Source organism: Aptenodytes forsteri, unplaced genomic scaffold (assembly GCF_000699145.1).
Source record: "Aptenodytes forsteri isolate BGI_AS27 unplaced genomic scaffold, ASM69914v1 Scaffold366, whole genome shotgun sequence".
NCBI lineage: Eukaryota > Metazoa > Chordata > Aves > Sphenisciformes > Spheniscidae > Aptenodytes > Aptenodytes forsteri.
This window is the reverse complement of record NW_008794621.1, coordinates 584,228-604,788: the sequence shown is the minus strand read 5'-3', so window position 1 is coordinate 604,788 and position 20,561 is coordinate 584,228. Positions and strand designations below refer to the sequence as shown.

Sequence of the window (20,561 nt, the reverse complement as noted above, 5' to 3'; positions counted from 1 at the left end):
ATGCCCAGCCAGTCCCCGAGCAGTGGCCCCCCCAGCCAGCTTTCCCCCAGTTTATGTACTGAGCATGATGTCACATGGTATGGAATGTCCCTTTGGGCAGATTGGGTCAGCTGTCCTGGCTGTGCCCCCTCCCAGCTTCTTGTGCACCCCCAGCCTTCTCAGTCGGTAGAGCATGGGAAGCTGAAAAGTCCTTGACTGGTGTAAGCACTGCTCAGCAACAACTAAAACATCGGTGTGTTATCAACATTATTCTCATCCTAAATCCAAAACACAGCACCATACCAGCTACTAGGAAGAAAATTAACTCTATCTTAGCTGAAACCAGGACACTGCTGCATCAGAGCTACCCCATATCTCCTTTGCTCTGTTTAAACCAACTCAGACTGAAACCTGAAAATAAAGCAGGGTCTGTTTTCCCTGCTTTACCACCAAGAAAATGATGATGATTCTACAATGAGAATTTAATTAACATGGTGTTTGAGTCATGCCTTTGCCTCTTTTAGCACTTCAGAGACAATAGCTAGCTCAAGTGCAAAAGTCAAGCAGGTAAGTACAAGACACATGCAGAGAGCACATCCAACAGGTGCCATTTTGTATTCGTTCTCATCAGTCAAGTGTTTTGCTCAGTTTGATGCCCTTAACAGCTGTTTGTCAATTTGCTGCAAACAGCCACCTCAGAATCTGTGGGAATCCCTCAGGGCTTGTTTCCTCACAAAAAAGGGGAAACTCATGCTGCTCATCTTTCTCCAGACTTCTCTGACAGCTCCTGGTGAGGAAAGCTGGTGACAGGTACAGAAACTATATGTATCCTTGCCTGTTCCACTCCTTATCAGTGAGTAAAGTTGTATCTGCTGAAAACTACTTTGAAAGTTCCTGTAGATGCCCTTCCCTCTTCTGAAACAGAACAAAGACATTGACTGATGCGTTGGAGAAAACCTGGTCTTGGTGGGTTTGCATAGCCAGAGCACGAAGATAGAGTTCCAGAGAGCTCAGAGATATTTTTATATACAGGTATAATTTGAGTTTGACTATGAGAGTAAAAATAAAGCTAATCTGCAACCTTTCCACCCATCCCCTCCCAAAAACCTTATTCTGGAAGACAAGATGTTTCATGCAATGAGCTAATTCACAAGCAATGCGTGTTGGAAGGAACACAAATTCTTCAAAGCAGTAGACCCCAAAGTGAGACTAGGGAATTAGGCTTGTGTCCCAAGATTCTAATCAATACAAAATTAGGGTGATATTAAATTAATATGTGGTATTAAATACCACATAAATGCACAGGCAGCAAATCGTGTAAAGGAGGTTTTTGATTTCCTGGCAGTTACTGCAGTTAAAGTTTGAATAAGCATAACAGAGAATGTGCAATTAATAATACTGTACAAATGCTAAAATTTGTAACTTTTTAGCCATGTTTTTAATCTGTGGCTTTTAGAAGTTCTTTTGAAATGTTTTTTTCTGTTTCACTTGTAGCATTTAATTATGGATAAAGTGTTGGGTAATAAACAAATACAGTAACATCTAACTCTGTTTTACCAGCATATGCCTACAGTTGCTGTGGTTTCTAGTAATTATATTTAGCCTGGTAGGTCCAGAAATTAATTACCATCTACTCTTCACTGTAGGGGATTAAAATAATCATAATAATCAGTTACTGTTTGTACTTTGTAATTACATGTTCTTTACTGTGCAAATAATTTGCCACTGTTCACCAAGTAAAATAATGGTCATTCACAGCACAAAGCCAGAAGTCCTCTTTGTGTTTCCAGCACTATTTGAAAAAAGCCGTTAGATTTCCAATTGTAGCACTGCAGATTTTCTTACAGAATTAGTAAAAAAAAATCCTATACATGGGATCTGCAACATTAGCCTCCATGCGTGAAAGTGGAAGTCAGCTGAGAGGCTCGAAGGCTTGAATTTCTAAAGTAATTGGGTGTTGCAGTGCTTCATTCTTAGATGCCTGGTTCACAGGGCAGGATCAGATGCTTGGAGTTATGCTTCCTACAAGGGGATTTGGGAACCTCTAAATGAAGTTGGTGGCAGCCGCTATGCTGAGTGAAGACCCTCTTAACATGAGTCTGTGAAGAGAGAATGGGCCCTCTTACGGTCCGGCACTACAGGCAGAAAGAGACCTGTATCAAATGAATATGTAAATGGTGATCATAGGGTTACGGGTCCTTGCAAAAGATGCCTTTCAAAAGTGTCACTGAAGCAGGAAAAGGTCTGCTCCTTTTCTTTTCAAACACAGCTGGCAGAGAAGCTGCTTCTCAACCCCCTTTTAAACAGTAGTTCTGAGATGGTGGTAGAGCTTCAGTTTAGTACCTCAGCTCTGCATCTGCCACATGCAGAAGACCACCCTGATAACCTATCTGTGAGGTGTTTGGGACAGTATTAAGACACTGCAACACACTTTCCTCCTCTAGTTGAAGCTAAGCCACTGGGACTTACTTCATTAACGAGAAATAATACAGCTCTCCAGCCTAAAAATGAGAGCATTCATCTGAGGGAGGGATGCTTGAGTACCTGAAATACCAGGATTACTTAGTATGCAAAGGGCTTTAGGTGGTATTGCTCACCACCATTTTTGCAGGGCAAAACATGATGCTAAAACAAGGAACATAACTCTAAAAAAGAAGTCTGGCTCTACAAGGAGCAAACCAAACATATAACATCACGTGCAGAAGAGGCTATAAGGAAACATCTGGTTGTACTGGTCTAGGAATTGATGTCATATTTAAATCCTTGCAGTTGTTTAAAAAGAAGTGATTATTTCTTTCAGCTGAAAAATCTGAGATTAGACTTTGAGATATATCTTACTGTCTTTTTAATCAATGAATTTAAGTAATTTTGCTCTTTTTAAATGGCTGATGGCTCCAGCACATTTTGCTTGAAAGTCTGCATTGACTTCTGACTTGATAGTTGATATGAAGGCAAACATTTTCACTCTGTTAAGTTGGGATATATGCTACTCCTGTATTGGAGCAGTGGAAACCCTTGAAACTTCCATGTTGATGTTCAGAAGAATACAAACCTAGTAGGAAACATATAAGCACATTGAAATTCCCCTCGTAGTTTCAGAATGAAAGGTTACTGCGATTCGGTCAACAGCAGAATGCTGTACAAGAGAAGCTACTGTTGGCTGAAAATTAAGATGTTTGCTTCTACCTTCATTTAACTGAGCTCATTCCTGTGAAGCTCTTTCATGTGTGAAGAAATACATTATTCACACTCCTTAGAACAGCATTGTGGCTCAGCCTAAAAAATTAACAAAATTACCATACAATGGTATAAGCTTGAGAATCAGCCTTGTTAACCCCTTTAACTTTCACTAAATATCTATTCTGAAAGAAAAACACGTTTCTCAGAGGATCAGCATTTTCAGACTTTCTGCCTTGGATAGACTGAGTGAACGTGTATTTCTGAGGTTCAGGAAGGAATGTGTGGAGAGCTGCAATCTGTAAACTCCTGACAGGAGATATCATAACAATGGGTAACGTGAATACGCACTACGATGGCTCAAAGCATAACTTATCCATAGACACAAGCATGTTTTTGCAAACCTCTCTGTGGGTACAGGCGTGATTTTCTTCCAGCTATTGTTACCATCCATCAGCTACAGGTTGCCACGTATACATTTCTGCTGGCAAAGTGGACTGTGGATGTATGCTTGCTCGAGGCAGTTAGACGGGATAGCGTGAACGTGTGAATATGTGAGAGCTGCTTTGAACTGAGACAGCTGATTCTGCCTTCAGCAGGAAAAGGAGTGCTTGTATTCTGGTTCTGTTGGAGCTGTGGTGATGCTATTCTTTTGCTAATGTGCAGCACTGAGCAGTGGGAGGTGATAGTATTGCATCAGACACAATTACGTGCGAAGTTTCTTTAAGATGTTACTGGGCCGGTTGGAAGGCCCCTAGCTAGTCATAGCCACTTCAGTTTGCTCTTATTTTTTTTCTTTAGAAATGTAACCATTGCTATTTATTGGTTGCTGTCTTTTAAATGGGAACAAAGTACCTTAATTAATTGCCATGATACCCCTAGAAAACTTACAGTAAATGCATTTGATTGATCTGGGCTTCACGTCACTTTGGGGTGATTTTAGTTTTAATACAATTTTTACTATTTTTACTATGATTCTTCTGTCACAAGCACTGTGACCAGTTTTGTTTACTTGGAATACTGCCTTGCAGATATTTTCATCAACTGAAAAAAAATGGGAAAATCCAATATTCTACCACATCAAACTTGTGTAAAGTGAGGGTTGCATTCTGCTGTCTGCAAATTTGGTGTCTCTTGTCCTTGCACCTGTTATGCTGACCTTATGGTTGATAACAATCTGCTAATCTTTGATCAACAGAGTTAAGCTCACTATGCTATTTGATAAGTAGAACTAATGTTCAATACTTAGCTTCTTTCTAATACTTTTTTTTCTTTTTTTTCAATTCTGAGTGTACGTTCAATCTACACTTTCTAACGCAAGAGAGGTAGGAAGGCATGGGTTTTCTTTTTTTTTTTCTTTTTTAAGGAAAGCAATGCTCAGATGAATAGATGATGTTTGCAGTGGAGTGCAGGCTGCTGCACTGAATTAGACTGAAGTCAGAATCCATTCTGCAGCCCATGGGTTAATGAAGTTTGCATTTGTCTGTCTTCGTGAATGAGGAGAAGTAGAGACTGCCGGATGATCCTGAATGGAAATCCAGATATTTTGAATCTGTTCTGGTCTCTAATCATCCAGGTCGTTCTGAGAAGTCTTGGGGTGGTGAGGTGGGGCCAGAGATCTCTGAAAAGAGAATATGCTGTGAATTTTACTGTTCAATCTGTGGGTTTCAAGTCAGAACACATCTGTGTGTCGTTTTGCACTACAGATGAACCACTTTTGGTTACTAAAAAACGAAATCAGGATCTTGGATGATTGCATCCTAGTACTCAGTTACCTCATTTAATCTTTTTAAGTGTAATAATGTGGATATGGGCTTTTCCAGTGACTTCTGTTTGCCATTTCAAAGACTTTTGTCACATTGCTGTGACTGTTAGGAACAGTAGTTAATTCTTTATCAGTCTTAAGAAAGGTGCAAGTAATGAAGTAAGATGACTTCCATCACATAATTTGAACAAAGACAGCGATAACCAACAAGCCTAATTTGAGAGTACTAAATCTCCATACTTGTTTGTGCAGAATTTGTATTTCCTCTGCAAGGAACAATGGATTCATGTCCATCCACCTGCCTAAATTGGCGGTGTGCTTACTTGGATGGACCTTTAACTACTCAATGGAAATGCCACCAGAAAAACAAATTGCACTGCAAGAGCGTACAGGAGACTGTAACATGTCTATAAATGAAACTATCCATAGATCTGAGGGAGTGGTAAATAACAAATTACCAGTCATTAATTGAGATTATTTCAGTGAAGTCTGGCTTAGGTGATAGAAAATCAAATGTTTTTCCAAACAAAGCATTTTTTCTTTCCTTTTCCTCCTCCCTTATTTCTCTCTCTAATGACCTGAGATACATGATTTTGTTGCTTTGTTTCACATGGGCACACTAGTGCTACAGTCTTGCAACAACTTACAAATGTACTTAAGTTTAACCATCTACATAAGTATTTGTGGGAATGTGGCCAACAGGTTAATTATTTTTGTTAGTTGCTTGGAAGAGGCACTAGCTTTTTTCATGGGTTTGATGCCCACCAGCTATTTTTGGAAATCATTAGCAGCAAACATGAAAAAATGAGAGTTATTTTCATTTTTTTCACACATGAATGTCTGATAAATGTAATACAATAAAATGGATCCCTTCTTCTGTGTTCTCAGCCCCTAGAAGTTTTAATTACTGAAAAAATTCAGGCATAGCTATTCGTGCATTTTGAAATGTTACTGGAGCTTTGCCAGCTAATGTCAGCCAATGTTGCTGAAGTGATTTAACTAATTATTAGGTTGTTACAACATTTGAGTAGAATCTTGCACTCAAGTCAATAAAACTGTTTAAGGAGGAAGAAAACACTGTTGAGTGCACAAGTTAATCAAGGAGTTAGTGCTCTGAAAGACCATCTGGGGAGTATGTCTGAAAGAGAGAGGATTTCGTCTTCTGAAAGGCAAAACTGGGCTTTATGGGGCAGCTGGTTCAGGTAGCATTTTTACCTTCTGACTTCTGTGTGTGATGACAATAAAATGACCCTATAGGTAGCAATTATGGATTAGCAGTAATTAATTTGCAATCCTTAGAAGTTAGATAGATTCGTCTCCAATTTTCTCATTCAGGAATGATCTCTCCACAACTCTGCAAAACAGTTGAACAGAAAGGACCATATTTTTGTTGCAAAAACTGTCCAGAAAGGACAAAACAAAGCATATCTACTGAGAGATTAGTCTCACAAAGAAGTGCTTAACTCACCACTCAGTCGTTAAAATCAGTGTTGAAGAGCTTGAGTGTGCTAGTCGCGTGTTCAGTTATGGGATATCTGCCGTAGGAAGGGAAAGGAGCAATAGCAGTAACCGTCACTTGAGGGATGATGTATTCTCTGCCTGCCTCAGTCAGACCCATGCGGTACCTGAAGCTCGGAAGCACAGGACTGGGGCTGAGGAGACCTGGCATCTGTGCATAGCTTTGCCACAGGCACCCCGAGTAGCCACACCCTCGGTTAATATCCCCTGAATTCAATGCCTGACAGGCACCTGAATGTCAAGCCCGTCACAGCTCTGTGCCTCAATTTTCAAGGGGAAATTCTACCCTTTCTCTTCAGACTGGGCGCGTGCTATGGCAGAGGATGCTCCCCTCCTCTGTGTGCACAGTGGTGCCAGCAGCATGGCTCCTGGAGTTTGTAATAGAGAGTGGGAGTATAAGCTTTGGGACTGCCATCTTAAAAAATAAACTTTGTGTGGTGCCGTTCCTTATAACAGAATCTGTATTACAGATCTGCCAACAAAATACCAATACTTCATTGTTATTTTTTATCTGAGCCTTGTAACCTATTAAACAAGACTATAAATATAGTCATCAAGAAAAATAGGCTTAAGTTAAATGTTAAATAGTTGCAAAAATAATGTTTCTGATTAATTTTCTTTGTCAAATAGTACCCTAAATGGTATTGAAATTTGTCACTTAATCAAAGAACTGTCTAAACTGTGTGCAATTACATTTTAAAAAATTAGAACACAATTTGCCCAGAAGATAAATAATTATGGTCCAATTTTATAAGTGTATCTCCAATTGTTAGAACATACTTTAAATAGGAGCAAGTATGTACCAATTAATTATAACTTAGGAGATTATTCTTAGCTCATTGTAGAGCTTTATTATTCACTCTTGGAAAAAAAAAATCCCTGTAAAGGCACAGCACAATTTTAATTAATTTTTTTCTCAACTGCTTAATTTTTAACTTTTTTCCCAAAGTGTTTAATTTTTAAACATGAGCTCTGCTAGCTACATATTTCATTCTCACCATCATATCTCTTAAGCAAGAGAAATAAAGTTAAGTAAATTGGATCAGTATTCAAATAAAAGCCATTTAAAGTGATGCTTTCAAAAGTTAAATCTTTATCTTTATTCATCTGAAGTATCCATCAATCATATTAGCTCTTTAAAAATGAGAGCAGCCTTGAAGGCCCAGAAGAGGTTTAATATAAGGAGGGGATACGTTCTGCAGTGTTATTACCTAAGTGGTACTGAACCAATGGTAATTTTATCCACTTGATTCTGTTAATACAAGGGGCAAACATTCCACATGCTGATCTAGTGCCTTGGAACTGCAATTTTAGAACAACATTTTCCATGAAGCTATAAAATCAAAAAATCTGTAGACTGGGGAGATTTCACATGTTTAGATAATGATGAAATACAGGCCCATAATGACTGGAGGAGAGAGAAAGCAAAAATTCCCACAAATGGAGAAAATTCAATTAGAGGGCTCTCTGTTGAGGCAATAGTTAAAGAGAAATGACTTCGGGGATATTCGCATTTTCATAAACAGTTTTCATTTCCACAAGAACTCCCCTGTCTACAGTCCTGATTACAAGCCTCTCACAGGAGTAATTTGTAGCTTTTCATAGCCGTAAGTTTTTTAGTTTCTGAAGCTAAGCCTTTTAAAATCAGTATTTGTTTTGATGTCTTGTTTTGTAGGGGCTGATTTTTTCACGTTGTCCTAATGACTTAGCTTATAGATAGAGACCTAAAACCTTCCCTGGAGCAATTCATTGGATGATATTGAGTAGATCTGCTGCAGCGCTGCAAGTATGCTATTACCAATTTGGTGGCAATAGAGTTTTCTTAGCAAGAAACATGGTGACATCTAGGCTATGGGCATGGGATCAGTGCCATCACTTGTTTTAAGTCGTCCTTCCTTCCCAGAGCATGCAAATGATCCTGCGGTTACTGACTGCACTGCTGCTAAAATTGCTGGTGTTGGCACTTAGAACGTAAAAGATGGAGTAGCTGGGAAAGCTCATTGAATTGATACATTTTACTGTAAATTTCAAGAATTTAAACTTCACAAGTGAGGAATGCTGACCTTTCTGGGGTTAGACATCCACTTCTAGGTACCTCTGCTGCTGACTGCACTAGCCAAACACAGAGTGACAGTCCTTCCAGCACACAGTTCCTACCTGAAATAATGGGGCAATCAACCAAAAAAGAATTACCTTTTCCAGGTGCCTTATAGTTCCTTAGAGTATCTGTTGGCTGAGTCGCATCTCTTGCAGTAAGCCAAAGATAATATTTCTGCCGGCAAAGCTCAGAAAGAACTACACGTGCTTCTAAAAAAATGATTTAGCGTTTGGGTGTCAAGATATAAAGCCCTTCCTTCATTGAAATAGGGCTTGACTGGGTTCAGTTGTTCTTCATATTCAGATATCGTATGATAAAACAGATTTGGGGCAACGGGTTGTTTGGTCCCACGGTCAGGATAGCATCCCTTAGTCCTTTTAGTTTAGCATATGTTTCTTATGGCTGCTGTCAGTGTATTAAATCCCAAACTGAAAGCAAAAAAAGACATAAGCTGGTAAGGAAGTTGTGCTTTAAGGACAAATAACCTAGTGTATCAGAAAATCAAGACACAATGATATCCCTTTCATGTTCTATGCAGTGTATGTGTATATGGCTGCATATTTATGTTACTGTAATTGCTGACCTGAAGTTTTGAGAGAGTTGCAGTTATTTAGAAAACTTTAGGCCTCATTCTGAGTTAATATAAGCCAACACAAAGGCAGCACCTAAATATCTGCTCCATTAATTTTCTTGTGTTTAAATATGTAGTTTTAATTTTCTGTAATAGACTCAATTATATGGAGTTTCCTTTGCATGCACTTTTTGAAAGAAAGGTTAAATGGGGGGGAAATAAACTGTTGGTATTCATTAATGTTTGAAATATCGCAACAAGGGCTTAATGATAGACTTTCAAGTAAGAAGTACAAATTCCATTACAGCGAAATGGAAATTCAGCTCCTAGCACACATGGATAATTCTGTAAATGTCAACCAAACTTGCATTTTACTAATGTTAACTCAGTTTTTGAGAATCAAAACTCAGTAGTATGGAAAGGCTGGTGAAAGTGATAACTTTTTTTCTTTACTGCCCATTTATGTTTAAACACTATTTCTTTTAATGGATCTGGTCAGCTTTAAGGATTTTCTGGTTTCCTTGGCCTTGGCGTAGCAGTTCTATAGGCAACACAAAAGCAGTTGCATAGACCATACATAAGCCAAAACCTACTGATCCTGGGTAAATCTGAGGAGAGTTACTAACTTTTTTTAGTGCCAAGCTTTTTAGGTCATCTGAACATTGAGGGAAAAAATCTAAGAAGGTAATAGTAAGCATCAAGGGGGAGGAACTGTGGAACCTGCATTTTTTGGAGGTCCCATCTGTGTCGGTGTCATGTAGGAATTGCTTGAGCTATGTGGTCATAACCATAGCAATGCTGATTGCCTGGCACGGCTCGGGACGGGCATGTTCTCACACAGCGATTTGGTGGTGGGAGGAGAAGAAACAGTAAGATCTCGAACCATGCCAGGATCTGCACTGTAGTACCAATCTACACTGGCTAGGTGGTAGCAGTTCATGGCAGAGATGAGACATTGCTTTAGAAGGCAATGTTGCCGATGTGTGCTGCGCATAGGTAAAAGTTTCATATTCCTAGCAACTTTAAAATGGATTACATTTCTCTTGCCTACTCTTTCAGTTTTGCTTTGGAGAGTTTACTCCTGAATAAATGTCTGGGTTTGTCTGCATCAAATGCAAAGTACTTCAGCACTAGTCAAGGCAGCCCTTTGTGGCTCTGTTAACATGGGACTCTGCTAAAAAATCTCCAAGAAGCAGCACTATCCTGAGCCATGTCAGCTCAGCAGAAGCAAAATTCATGTGACTATCTGCATCTAAACCTGCAGATACGCCCTCTGAGCTGATGACTACACTCACCAGAGAACATGAATAAAGCCTCAACCTCAGGACTTTTTTACTACTCAGAAAAGTGTAACAAAAAAGCAGTAGGCATTAATTCCCCAAAGTTCAAGGAGTGCACTTTTTTTCCCAGTTTTGCCTTAATTTAGGTACATATTCCTTTTATTCTTTTTCTTAAGAAACCATCATAGTTGTTGGGACCAGCTAACCCTATAAGAGGCAACAACAGTTTGTAACCCTTCACAGTCATCAATATATGGTTTCCTACCTTGCCTACTTCCTTCTGAAGTACTGAAGAAGAACCAAAACTTTGAAATGCTGAAAAGCGTCGCTGGTTTCATTTTCCAGGGACTCAGACATGGCCAAAGAGATAAGCTGAAGTTTTGTAACAAAAACACTCATCACAGAGCCCAACAATAGAAAATTTCAGTGGAAGAAAGTTTTTTTTCTGGAGAATGAATAGATGGGAGTAAAAGAACCTCTTCGTTCTTGACTGTGATAGCCTAGTCTATGGTATAAGACTTTGGTGAAAGTCTTATAATTAAAGTATTGATCTAAACTTTTCTTTCAGTGTTGTGTTAGATTCGATATTAAATTTTACAGAGGTAATTTCATTCTTTGTCTCCCTGTATTACTGACCAGACACTGGCAGCAGCTGTATGTACTTCTAGATTCTCTAAAGAGGTCTTGCATATGAAGTTCCAGAGGTGTTTCAGCCCAGCTATTAGTAACTAGGGAACTGTGTTTTGGTATAATTTTTACCAACAAAAAGAGGGCGTTCTTTCCCGCAAATCAGAAGCATATTCCTCTGAGAAATGTCTAGCTTTATCTGCAGGAATAGCCTTTAGCTCACAAATGTTTCAGCTTCTATGCTTGTATAGGAAACATAGGCAGGGTAGGAAATTGAAAGCCCAGCTGAGATCTTTTTAGAAGAAAATGGTAGATATGCATGTCCTATACTAGGTCTGAATTTGGCTTCAAGAAGCTTTCAGAACTGTAGTCTGAGTTTATATTACTTGAGCAGTAATCACAGTTCACAACCATCCTATGACATAGCTGGTTTTGAACTGGTATTAATATGCTGAAAAAATGAACAGCTCTTTCTCTTTTCTTCACTCCTGAAAACACCATTTTTAAGTAGCATTGTCTCAGCACATCCTTCCTTACTTATATGTTACTATATGAAGATGGAGCACTTTACAGCACAAGCAAGGAGGAGTTTCTGGCTGATCAGCTCCTGTTCCAAAACCTCAGTACTAAGGACAAGAAGAGATTTGGCTTAGAGCCTGGCAACAGAGTGATAAGATCCCGTGCTAATTTGGAGAGCTTATGTTACCTGTCCTGCAGCTTATGTGGCACATTATGTGTTGATGAACTGGGTGATCATAATTTATAGTCTCCTGACAAAGTGACAGCGTTATGAGAAGAATGGCATGCATGTGTTACCCATTAGAAAATCCGTTAGGATGGCCTGGAAGATTTTTGTGGCAGTAAAGAGATGCAAATGTAATTTTCCAGAAAAAGATTACTGTTGCACTTTAATTTTGGAGTCTCATAAATGTAGTGATGTTCCTCCTTTGTTTCCAATATCGGGAGGCTGCTTATTTACCACAGTGCTATTACTGATTTCGTTTGTAGAATCCCACTCAATGTGAGAGACATTGTCTACTGTACAGGAGTTTCACTGATGGATGAAGATGTATGGGAGTTCATTTGGATGAAATTTCATTCTACCACAGCAGTGTCTGAGAAGAAAATACTATTAGAAGCCTTAACTTGCAGTGATGACAGAAACTTGCTTAACAGGTACAAAAATATTACATATCTGTATCGGACTATTACCAATAATCACTTCAGCATTTATGGATCATCACTTGAGCTTTGGTCTAAATGGAAGAACTATGCTTTTCAAGCGCAGGCTTACTGTCTCTTTAAACTGTCTTATGTTTTTGCATTAATGCGTATGAGAATTGACATATATTATGTCTTTTCACTTCCAAATTTTCCTATGTTCATTGGAAGTGTTTGAAATCCTATAATAATTGCTGTTATTTTTTTGTTGGCATATCCTTTATTTAAATGTATTGACCAGTCTGATCTTACTGATGTGCATGAAAATGCACATGTAAAGTTCCACTCAGTTTTTACCAAAATCCTTTTACATCGAGATTTTTCTGAATCATAAATGTGTCTGGTCTTCGGAATCACAAAAATAAACCACTGAACTCACTTGGAGATTTAAACAAACCATTTGTGCACATGTAAAGTTCCACTCAGTTTTTACCAAAATCCTTTTACATCGAGATTTTTCTGAATCATAAATGTGTCTGGTCTTCGGAATCACAAAAATAAACCACTGAACTCACTTGGAGATTTAAACAAACCATTTGACAGGTGATTTTTTTTTTCTGAGAGTTTTCTGATGTGCTGTTGTTAGACCATGTGTTGGTGAAACTAAATAGGATTGTTTTTCCTTGTTTCTCCCACTAGGCTTTTGAATTTGTCTCTCAACTCAGAAGTTGTCCTGGATCAGGATGCAATTGATGTGATAATCCACGTAGCTCGAAATCCACATGGAAGGGATCTTGCTTGGAAGTTTTTCAGAGAAAAATGGAAAATATTAAATGCTAGGTAAAGATAAAAAGTCTAAATTTATTTTCTTTTTCTTATTTTGATGTAATTCATGTAAGTATTGTATATGTATGTATTCACGTAAGTTCTTGAATCTAGTCCATTCTCTTCTAATCCATAGAGATGTCTCTAAATATGAAATACATACATATAAGTCATAAACGTGTTTATTCATGGATTATCACACACATGCATAGAAGCATTTGTCTCAGCAATCATCTGTATATATATCTATTACTGTATTGTGTCTGCACTTATGATAATGAATTCTATCTATATGTCAAGTGCTGCAGTTCTACTTTTACATAGATAAAAAATCAGCATTTCCCAAAGGAGTTTTGCTGATTTTAAGTCTGATAGAAAAAAAAAGTTTTCAAGAACATTATTTCAACGGTGGAAAAAAACACCAAACCATTTTTGAAGCATTTCCATTTTCAAAAGGATGCTAATATAGCGTCATCCTCCTTCCTTCCACTCTGTGTTTCAGGTCAGTTTCAAGTCATAGTAGAGCAACATTTTGAATTAAAAATACATGAACGGGAAGGAGACGGGGTTGTTTCTTATACCTACTTCTCTTTCTCTTTGAACAAATGCTACATGCTCCTACTCGGAAGCCCAGTCAACATTTTAAAATCCTTTTTGATGAAGATTTTTATATTAATTCAATGAATGAGAAATTTCTTTAGTTCTTTAGGGACAGCCTGAGGGTCTGAAAGATTTCACAGCAGCTCATCTGATACTGACAGATTAGAAGGGACCGTAACTCAGATGAGGTTCAAGTTCTTAAAGGCGGGTGTCCAAGAACTTCAGACACCCCATGCCAGGCCATTCCCATGGTGTTGGCAGAAAAAGTACTGGAGATCTGTTCCATTCTGGACTTGTGAGGAGCCATCTAGTGTACCACAGAATATTTGAAATGGTATATTTAAGATGCTGTATTTAAGCAACTAAATCCTAGTGCCTGATGAATACAGGTACAAAGCTACTATAGGTTTCACAGCATCGAAAGAAGAGCCAAGGAAACTCAGAGACTTTCCTAAAGATTCAAAAAGTTGTTCATGCTGTTTTGGATAATACTTTATACTATAGTGGGATTTTAGAAGAAGTTCAGCTGGGAAAATAGGTTTGAGCTGGAATTGGTTTTGGAAGTTTATATTGCAGGAACATACTTTTTGAAAGTAATTTCCAAAAAGCTTTAAGAGTGCTGAAGAGTTTAAAAATTAAGAATCCTCTGCTTCTGGTATGATTATTCCAGGAACTGGACTTTTACACAGAAAGTGGATGGCAGACCCATTGCTATTATGCAACCCAGTGCAGTTAGTTATGCTCTGGTTAGCAAATAATTTTTCAGGTTATTCCAGGGATTTATACAGAGTTTAGGCATAAATCTGTCAAAATCTGTATTGCTACAAACACATATGCAGAAGTTGTGTCCTACCTTAGCAAGTACGTTCATCTGACAACCTAGCTGACACCTGTGATTTTAGATGTGGACAAGGTTAAGCAGTGTAGACAAATGGACAAGATTTAGAAAACTATGCCGCGTGCCAAATTTTTTTTGTGTTTTAATTTTAAATAGCTTAACTTCACCTAAAATTTGAATTTTATTTATCTCACTTGCTTGGAATGCATCACTGTGTTATCTGAGTTCCTAACAATTAACAAGGCCTCATCAAAAACCTGTTATTGTCCTTTTTTTTAACGAGTAAATAAAAGAGAGTCTGTCTCTGCCCAACACTGACTTTATGTTATCTGCATTCAGTTTGATCTCCAAACACAAGTCAGAGCCACCAAAAGGATTGTAGCAGTTGCATTTTTCTGAAAGGGATATCCAGTTGAGTTTCTATCAATTGCCAAAAGATTCAAAACAGTGGAATGAAATAGTTCATGCAAGCTGTACATACGTGATGTATATTGAAAATAACTTTGTTTTGTAATTGTAGATTAAAACCTTTTAAGAGAGACTTTGAGAGGGTGGAATCAGTCTAACACCTTGGCCCTTAAAATGTTCAGTGAAGCAGTGACAGGATAGAATGCAAAATTAGGCTTCTGATTTAAGCTTGCCACACTAGTACATTTTTAAAATACAAGCTTTATTGCAGAATTATAGTTCCAGTATACTCTGTCCCAAGGCATCTTTTTTCTACAACTATAATTTATTATTTAATTTTATTTAAAATTAAAATACTTTGTACGAACCGTAATTTAATTAAGGTGATATCTCAATGGTATTTCCCATTGAATTTATTATAAAAGGTGTTGACGTTTGAGATAGTAACATGAAAGAACTGAGGGTGATTAAATTATACTATAATGCTATTTCCTCTAACTTTAAAACACGGCATGTCAAAGAGTTGGAATGACAACAAAATATTGTTATCCCTTTATATTTTTACAGTATGCTTGTATTCACATTGTCCAGAAGATACTGCTAATGTATAAAGTCTTCAAAATAATTTATATCCCATTTACAAAGGTGACTTAGAAATTGAGGTGCCTAACAAGTCTTTCGTAAGAAATCCGTGGGTCTAAGACTGCTGAACTTCTGAAAGGGAGAATCAAAAATATTATGCTTGAATTCCTGTTACCTGAGCATGCACTACCTTGGCTCCTAAATAATTTTCATCGTGTCTTCACGTGTGTGTCTGTGTGTGAAAATTTAATCCAACAGCTGCTTATAAGAATTCCTTCATTCTCAAGTGCTGAATCATTTGTCAGCATTTGGGAATTTGACAGTATTTGGGAAGCCATTTACATCTGTCCAAAGTAAGTGGACTATGCTGCCTCTCAAGTTGAGTTCACACAAGTGCAAAGCCTGTACAAATGTGAGGTATTGGAGGTTCACACCCCCCGAAGTAAAGGAGCGGGTGGAGAGCCCGTGACTCCAGGATGTTTCCAGGGAGCTCAGGCGTGTAAGGTCCTGGTTCTGCAGTGCTGTTGTCTTTCCTGTGAAGGGTGGGAAGACCGATACTTGCAAGACTTTTTCTATTTATTCTCTTGTTTCACAGCTGCAAAATACTATTTTGGGAGGTGGCTTTTCTAGAATTTTTGCCAGCAGAGCCCGTTCAGAAATTGCTGTTAGTGGCTGACTTTTTACCAAGTATGCGTAGTGGGCAGTAATCAGCACAGGTATTCATGAAGGTATCATTTTCAGTGGAAGGAATTCTGCTACTTCTTGTTTGCACTGTGGCTACAGTACAGACTGCAAGAAAAATAAAATCCCTGCAGTGGTTTTTATGAGGTCGCTTCTGTAAAGTGGATTGGTGACCTTGTCAAAAGACCCCATCAAGAGGAGCTTCCAATTTTCCAAGCAGTCAATTATGAGGCTAAGCTGAGACTGTAATAATAAAGGGCTTTGTTAGAAAGCCTAAACGTGCTTAAAGGACCATGAAATCCATACTTCCCATAGGAGGCGTTTGCCTCTGGATGTCTGTATATGTCAGTGTGACTGAAGTTTTGGAAAAAGATGTACTTGCTGAAATATCCATGAATAATTCAGTTATTAGTGGTCAGGGAGTAGGATTTTTGATACCTATAACTGTGTTTCCCCTTATACAAGCTCAAGGTAGCAAGCAACACAGTGTACACCTTCCCTAAAACAGAATCTTCTCAAAGAAAACCCAGTTCTCTTCCCTTTCCCTCTTTCTATCCCTCTCCCTGGGGCTATCCCTCTCCATTTCTCTTTCTTTCTCCCTTTTGAAAGGACTGTGGCTTAGAGTACCTAAGCATTTAAGGGTAATTAATTTAGGATTAATAAGAAGCAGAACAGAAAGCTGGGACTGTGCTAGTTCATTTCACTTTGAATTTTGAATTCCTCCTCTAAATCAGTTTGTAAAAGTGGGGTATGAACTGAATTGTTCCCCCAAATAAACTTAATTGCAGTGAAGTCTGTTGGTATTACTTACACATGTCTGACAGGGGAGCTGGATTCACCATCTTAAAAACAGTCATGTTCAGATTAGCTAGATACTGCTTTGGATGTATGTGCAGATAAAGGTAAGGATAACTATTTGTCAAGTGCCTTTTGCTATGCTGAATGACATCTAACTGGAATAAAAGAACTTGCTTTCAGTTACCAGTGGAATTACATTCTTCATACTAGAGACTTTGGAAAAAAAACCCAAGCCACAAACTGTTCCAACATGAAATACAAAACTTCAGGAGTAGTCTAGGTAATCTTGTAAGTGATGTAGATGCTTCATTTGGGGGATTGAAAAAAACTTTTGGGAAAGCAAGTGGAACAGCAGGATTTGAATGGCCAGTTTCAAAGCAACTACCTGCAGAAGGTCGTTGCTGATTGCCGCTGAGTATCCTACCCCGTTATACACTGGCCTTTAAATATTCCTTGCCCAAACTTTCAAATTTTCATTCCAGGTTGGTTCTTTGAAGATGCTGCATCATGGCCCAGGGGATTATTTTAGCAGTATTATTCTCTATCAGTATTATTTATTTTAATTATCATGTACTGGAACAAGAGAATTTGATTCACTTCACTTATCTAGAGGTTATTTGTAATGTAGTTGAGGTGGATGAATACAAAATGCAGAGAAGGCTGCAGCACTTTAGAAAGTCTGTTTTAATGGTACAGCTAGGAGGGTTCCTCAGAATACTTCTCCATAGCTGCTGCTCCCCTCCTTCTTTGGCGCCTGTATTTTGAGCTGCTTCATGTCATTACATTGAAAGCCGTCTTGTTAAGCGTTCGTTGTGGTTTGGTCCTCTCCTCCTCTGGAGCTCTCATCTGTGGCTGCAGTTAAGCCCATTCTACTTAGTAGCATCCAACTAAAAGTTAACTACAAATAGCTCAGCCTAGAAGAAGGTCTTAGTCCAGGTTTTTAGCATGAAGCACTGGAATACCAGTGTCCAATTCCAGTGCTATTCCCTTGGATCCCCAGAATCTCTCCCCATGTCTTCTCCCTTGCTTACAGAAGACTACTTTCTAATTTTCAGCTGGCCTGGCACTTGCACTAACTCTCTGTGCACCTTCCTTTTGCCCTTGCAGGTATGGAGAAGCATTATTTATGAATTCGAAGCTTATCAGTGGGGTCACAGAATTCCTCAATACCGAAGAAGAACTAAGAGAGGTAATTTTTAAATGACTTCCAGCACGTGAGGCTGTATTTGTTGTAAGCAGGGAGCAGGGTAGGAGCAATAAGGTGTCGGTTGTCCGGGAACTCTGGTTACTCAGCTGGAGTCGCAGGCCTGTGCTGCAGCTGGGCAGCACGAGGATGAGGAGCAGATTGCAAAGGCACCCGAGTGGTTAGAGGTGGTGTCAGGAGGTGGGTAGTGCAGGCAATTCTCTGTGCTTGGCTGGATATGTAGGTTTGTTTTTTATCCCTTGACTATTGGTTGAGAAACTAAAGATGAAATCTTTCTATCCACGTTAGTTTATGCTGCAGAGGGCAGCTCTGAAATAACCCAGTGTTGAAAGCAGAAGCTGCCAGTGCCTCCTCTGTTTTTCTTTTGCCTACCATATTTACATGTGAGAAAAGCTGTTAACCTGATATTCTGGCCAAATGACACCACAATAATTTGTTCTAAATGCTAAGTACTTCTTATTTAGATTGCAAAGATTTCTCATTTTAACTTAACATCTGCCCTGACTGAGGTAGTTGTGCGGTCGTGTTATGCTCTGCATAGCAGCTGCTCGACATTACCCCAAATGGATCAAATGGTTCTTATGCAGCATAATCACCATTAATTGAACTCTGATTGCGCTACGATATTTTGTGTCCAACCATTTGTCTGCACTCAAGTCTAGTGGCCTCAGGAACTTAGGACAGAGCTGCAGCTGGTTTCCTCAAAGCTACCCAGGTGGGAGGACAGCGCTGGCGAGATTTGAGTATCTGCGCTGCACAAGGATGCCTTCTGTACTCTTAGTTTCCACCTCCATGATAGCATTGGCAGGCTGCTTGTTTATATTTCCCCTAAAAGAAACTGGCCATGTAAACATTTTGGTATAAAAAGTACAGAGATCAGGTAAGGGCTGATTTCGATAGTTTCCAGGCCCCTCCCATGCTTTTAAGTGCGATGGGAATGAGAGAGTTGCGGTATCAGCCTTTTGAGTTTTGAGCCCATGCACAAAGAGATGTGTTGGAAGTTAGATTTAAATAAACAAGGTGAATTTGGTGTCACCAGGAAACAAAAATTAACTAGTTATGAATAAGTGTTGCTACAACCACCTAATTTTATACAAGTCAACATAACCAGCAACCTACTGTACAGATCAGCCTTGCAGTTCTCACTTAAAAAGAACAGTAATTCAAAGCACACCAGTGCCATCAGCTATAATAATCCAAGTGATAGTGCTATAATTTGAGTATACGCAAGAACAGAGCAGAGGCCTTTTCAGTCTGCTGAAAAAAGATCAAAGATTTCTCATAAAGGAAAGAATCTGTTTCAGGCGTTCAAAGACTGTCAAATGAGTGCCCACTTGCTATTTTGCCATTCTCTTCATGCTGTAACCATCCCTCCCTATTCTAAACAACCAACCTGCATTATATCATCAAAAGGGTTCTGCAGATCAAAATGAAATATATTTGTTATGAAGGTTGATAAAATGAAAGGGCATCAGGGCTGCCTTCTGCTGATATTTGCATATAAACCTGAATTAGAAGCATTTCCAGTGCTCCCAGTTTGGTTTCTCAGGTAGAAATAAAAGTTTAGAGCAGCCCAGCTGTCTGCGCAGTGCAGCAGCTGGGCTACAGGAGAGAAGGAGGTAATGATATTAATGTGATCCAGCACTGACATGTCAATATCTTCCAGTGCAATTTGAAGCACTTGCATCACTTATTACATCAAATGTAATAAGACAAGCTGCTGTCTTATTACATTTCCTATTAAATCTTTCTACACCATACTACATTTACTTCAAGAGTGATCTTAGAGGTTTGTCCTAAATGGCTGACTTGTTTGTGTGCACTGGAAATACTTACTTTCTTTAGTTCCTGCAAATGTAACCTGTTAACTTGTATTTCCAGCTAAAGAACTTTATAAAGAGTTACGAAGAGGGAGCTGCCGTCTCTTTCTCTCGTGCCGTGGAAACAGTGGAAGCCAATGTGCGGTGGCAAAGGCTTTATAAGGAAGAACTATTCCAGTGGCTAAGAAAATCCTTGACACACTAATCTGTCTTTCCAGCCAACCATTTAACATGAAGCTCTGCAAGAGGAAGAGGAGACATTTTAGAAGTGTTCAACATTAAAATCATGAAGACAAGATCAGATTGCAGGGAGAAGGGTTTGCTTTTCCTTTTTTTTTAATTGTGGGATTTTTTTTTTTACACTGGGCTCTTGTGAAATTGTCAAGAAACTTTTCAGAAGAGAAGACCATGAATGCTTGTGAAATCCAGTCCTCAGTGTACACAGCCAAACATGATATTAAGTGGTGCATGTAAATGTTGAAGAAAAACAAACAAAAAAACCCTTCAAAGACTATTTTGTGCATGCTTGTACCGTCCCTGCCTGTATTCTAGCATGCTTAGGTATAACAGCCACATTTTGAATGTGAGTTCCAGTTACATCAAAGATGGGCATTATACAAAGCACAAAG

The 20,561-nt window shown here is 38.8% G+C and overlaps 1 protein-coding gene across 1 annotated transcript in view; it reads left to right on the top strand.

The window, feature by feature from the left end:
• Positions 1 to 20,137, top strand: part of TRHDE (thyrotropin releasing hormone degrading enzyme) — a gene marked incomplete at its 5' end in the record, with an annotated part of 227,475 nt that extends 207,338 nt beyond the window's left edge. The window contains 4 exons of the mRNA XM_009273209.2: positions 12,024 to 12,191; positions 12,876 to 13,016; positions 18,016 to 18,097; positions 19,994 to 20,137. Coding sequence (XP_009271484.2) covers positions 12,024 to 12,191; positions 12,876 to 13,016; positions 18,016 to 18,097; positions 19,994 to 20,137 — 535 coding nt within the window. The remainder of the gene's footprint in view (positions 1 to 12,023; positions 12,192 to 12,875; positions 13,017 to 18,015; positions 18,098 to 19,993) is intronic.
• Positions 20,138 to 20,561: the final 424 nt, after the last annotated feature.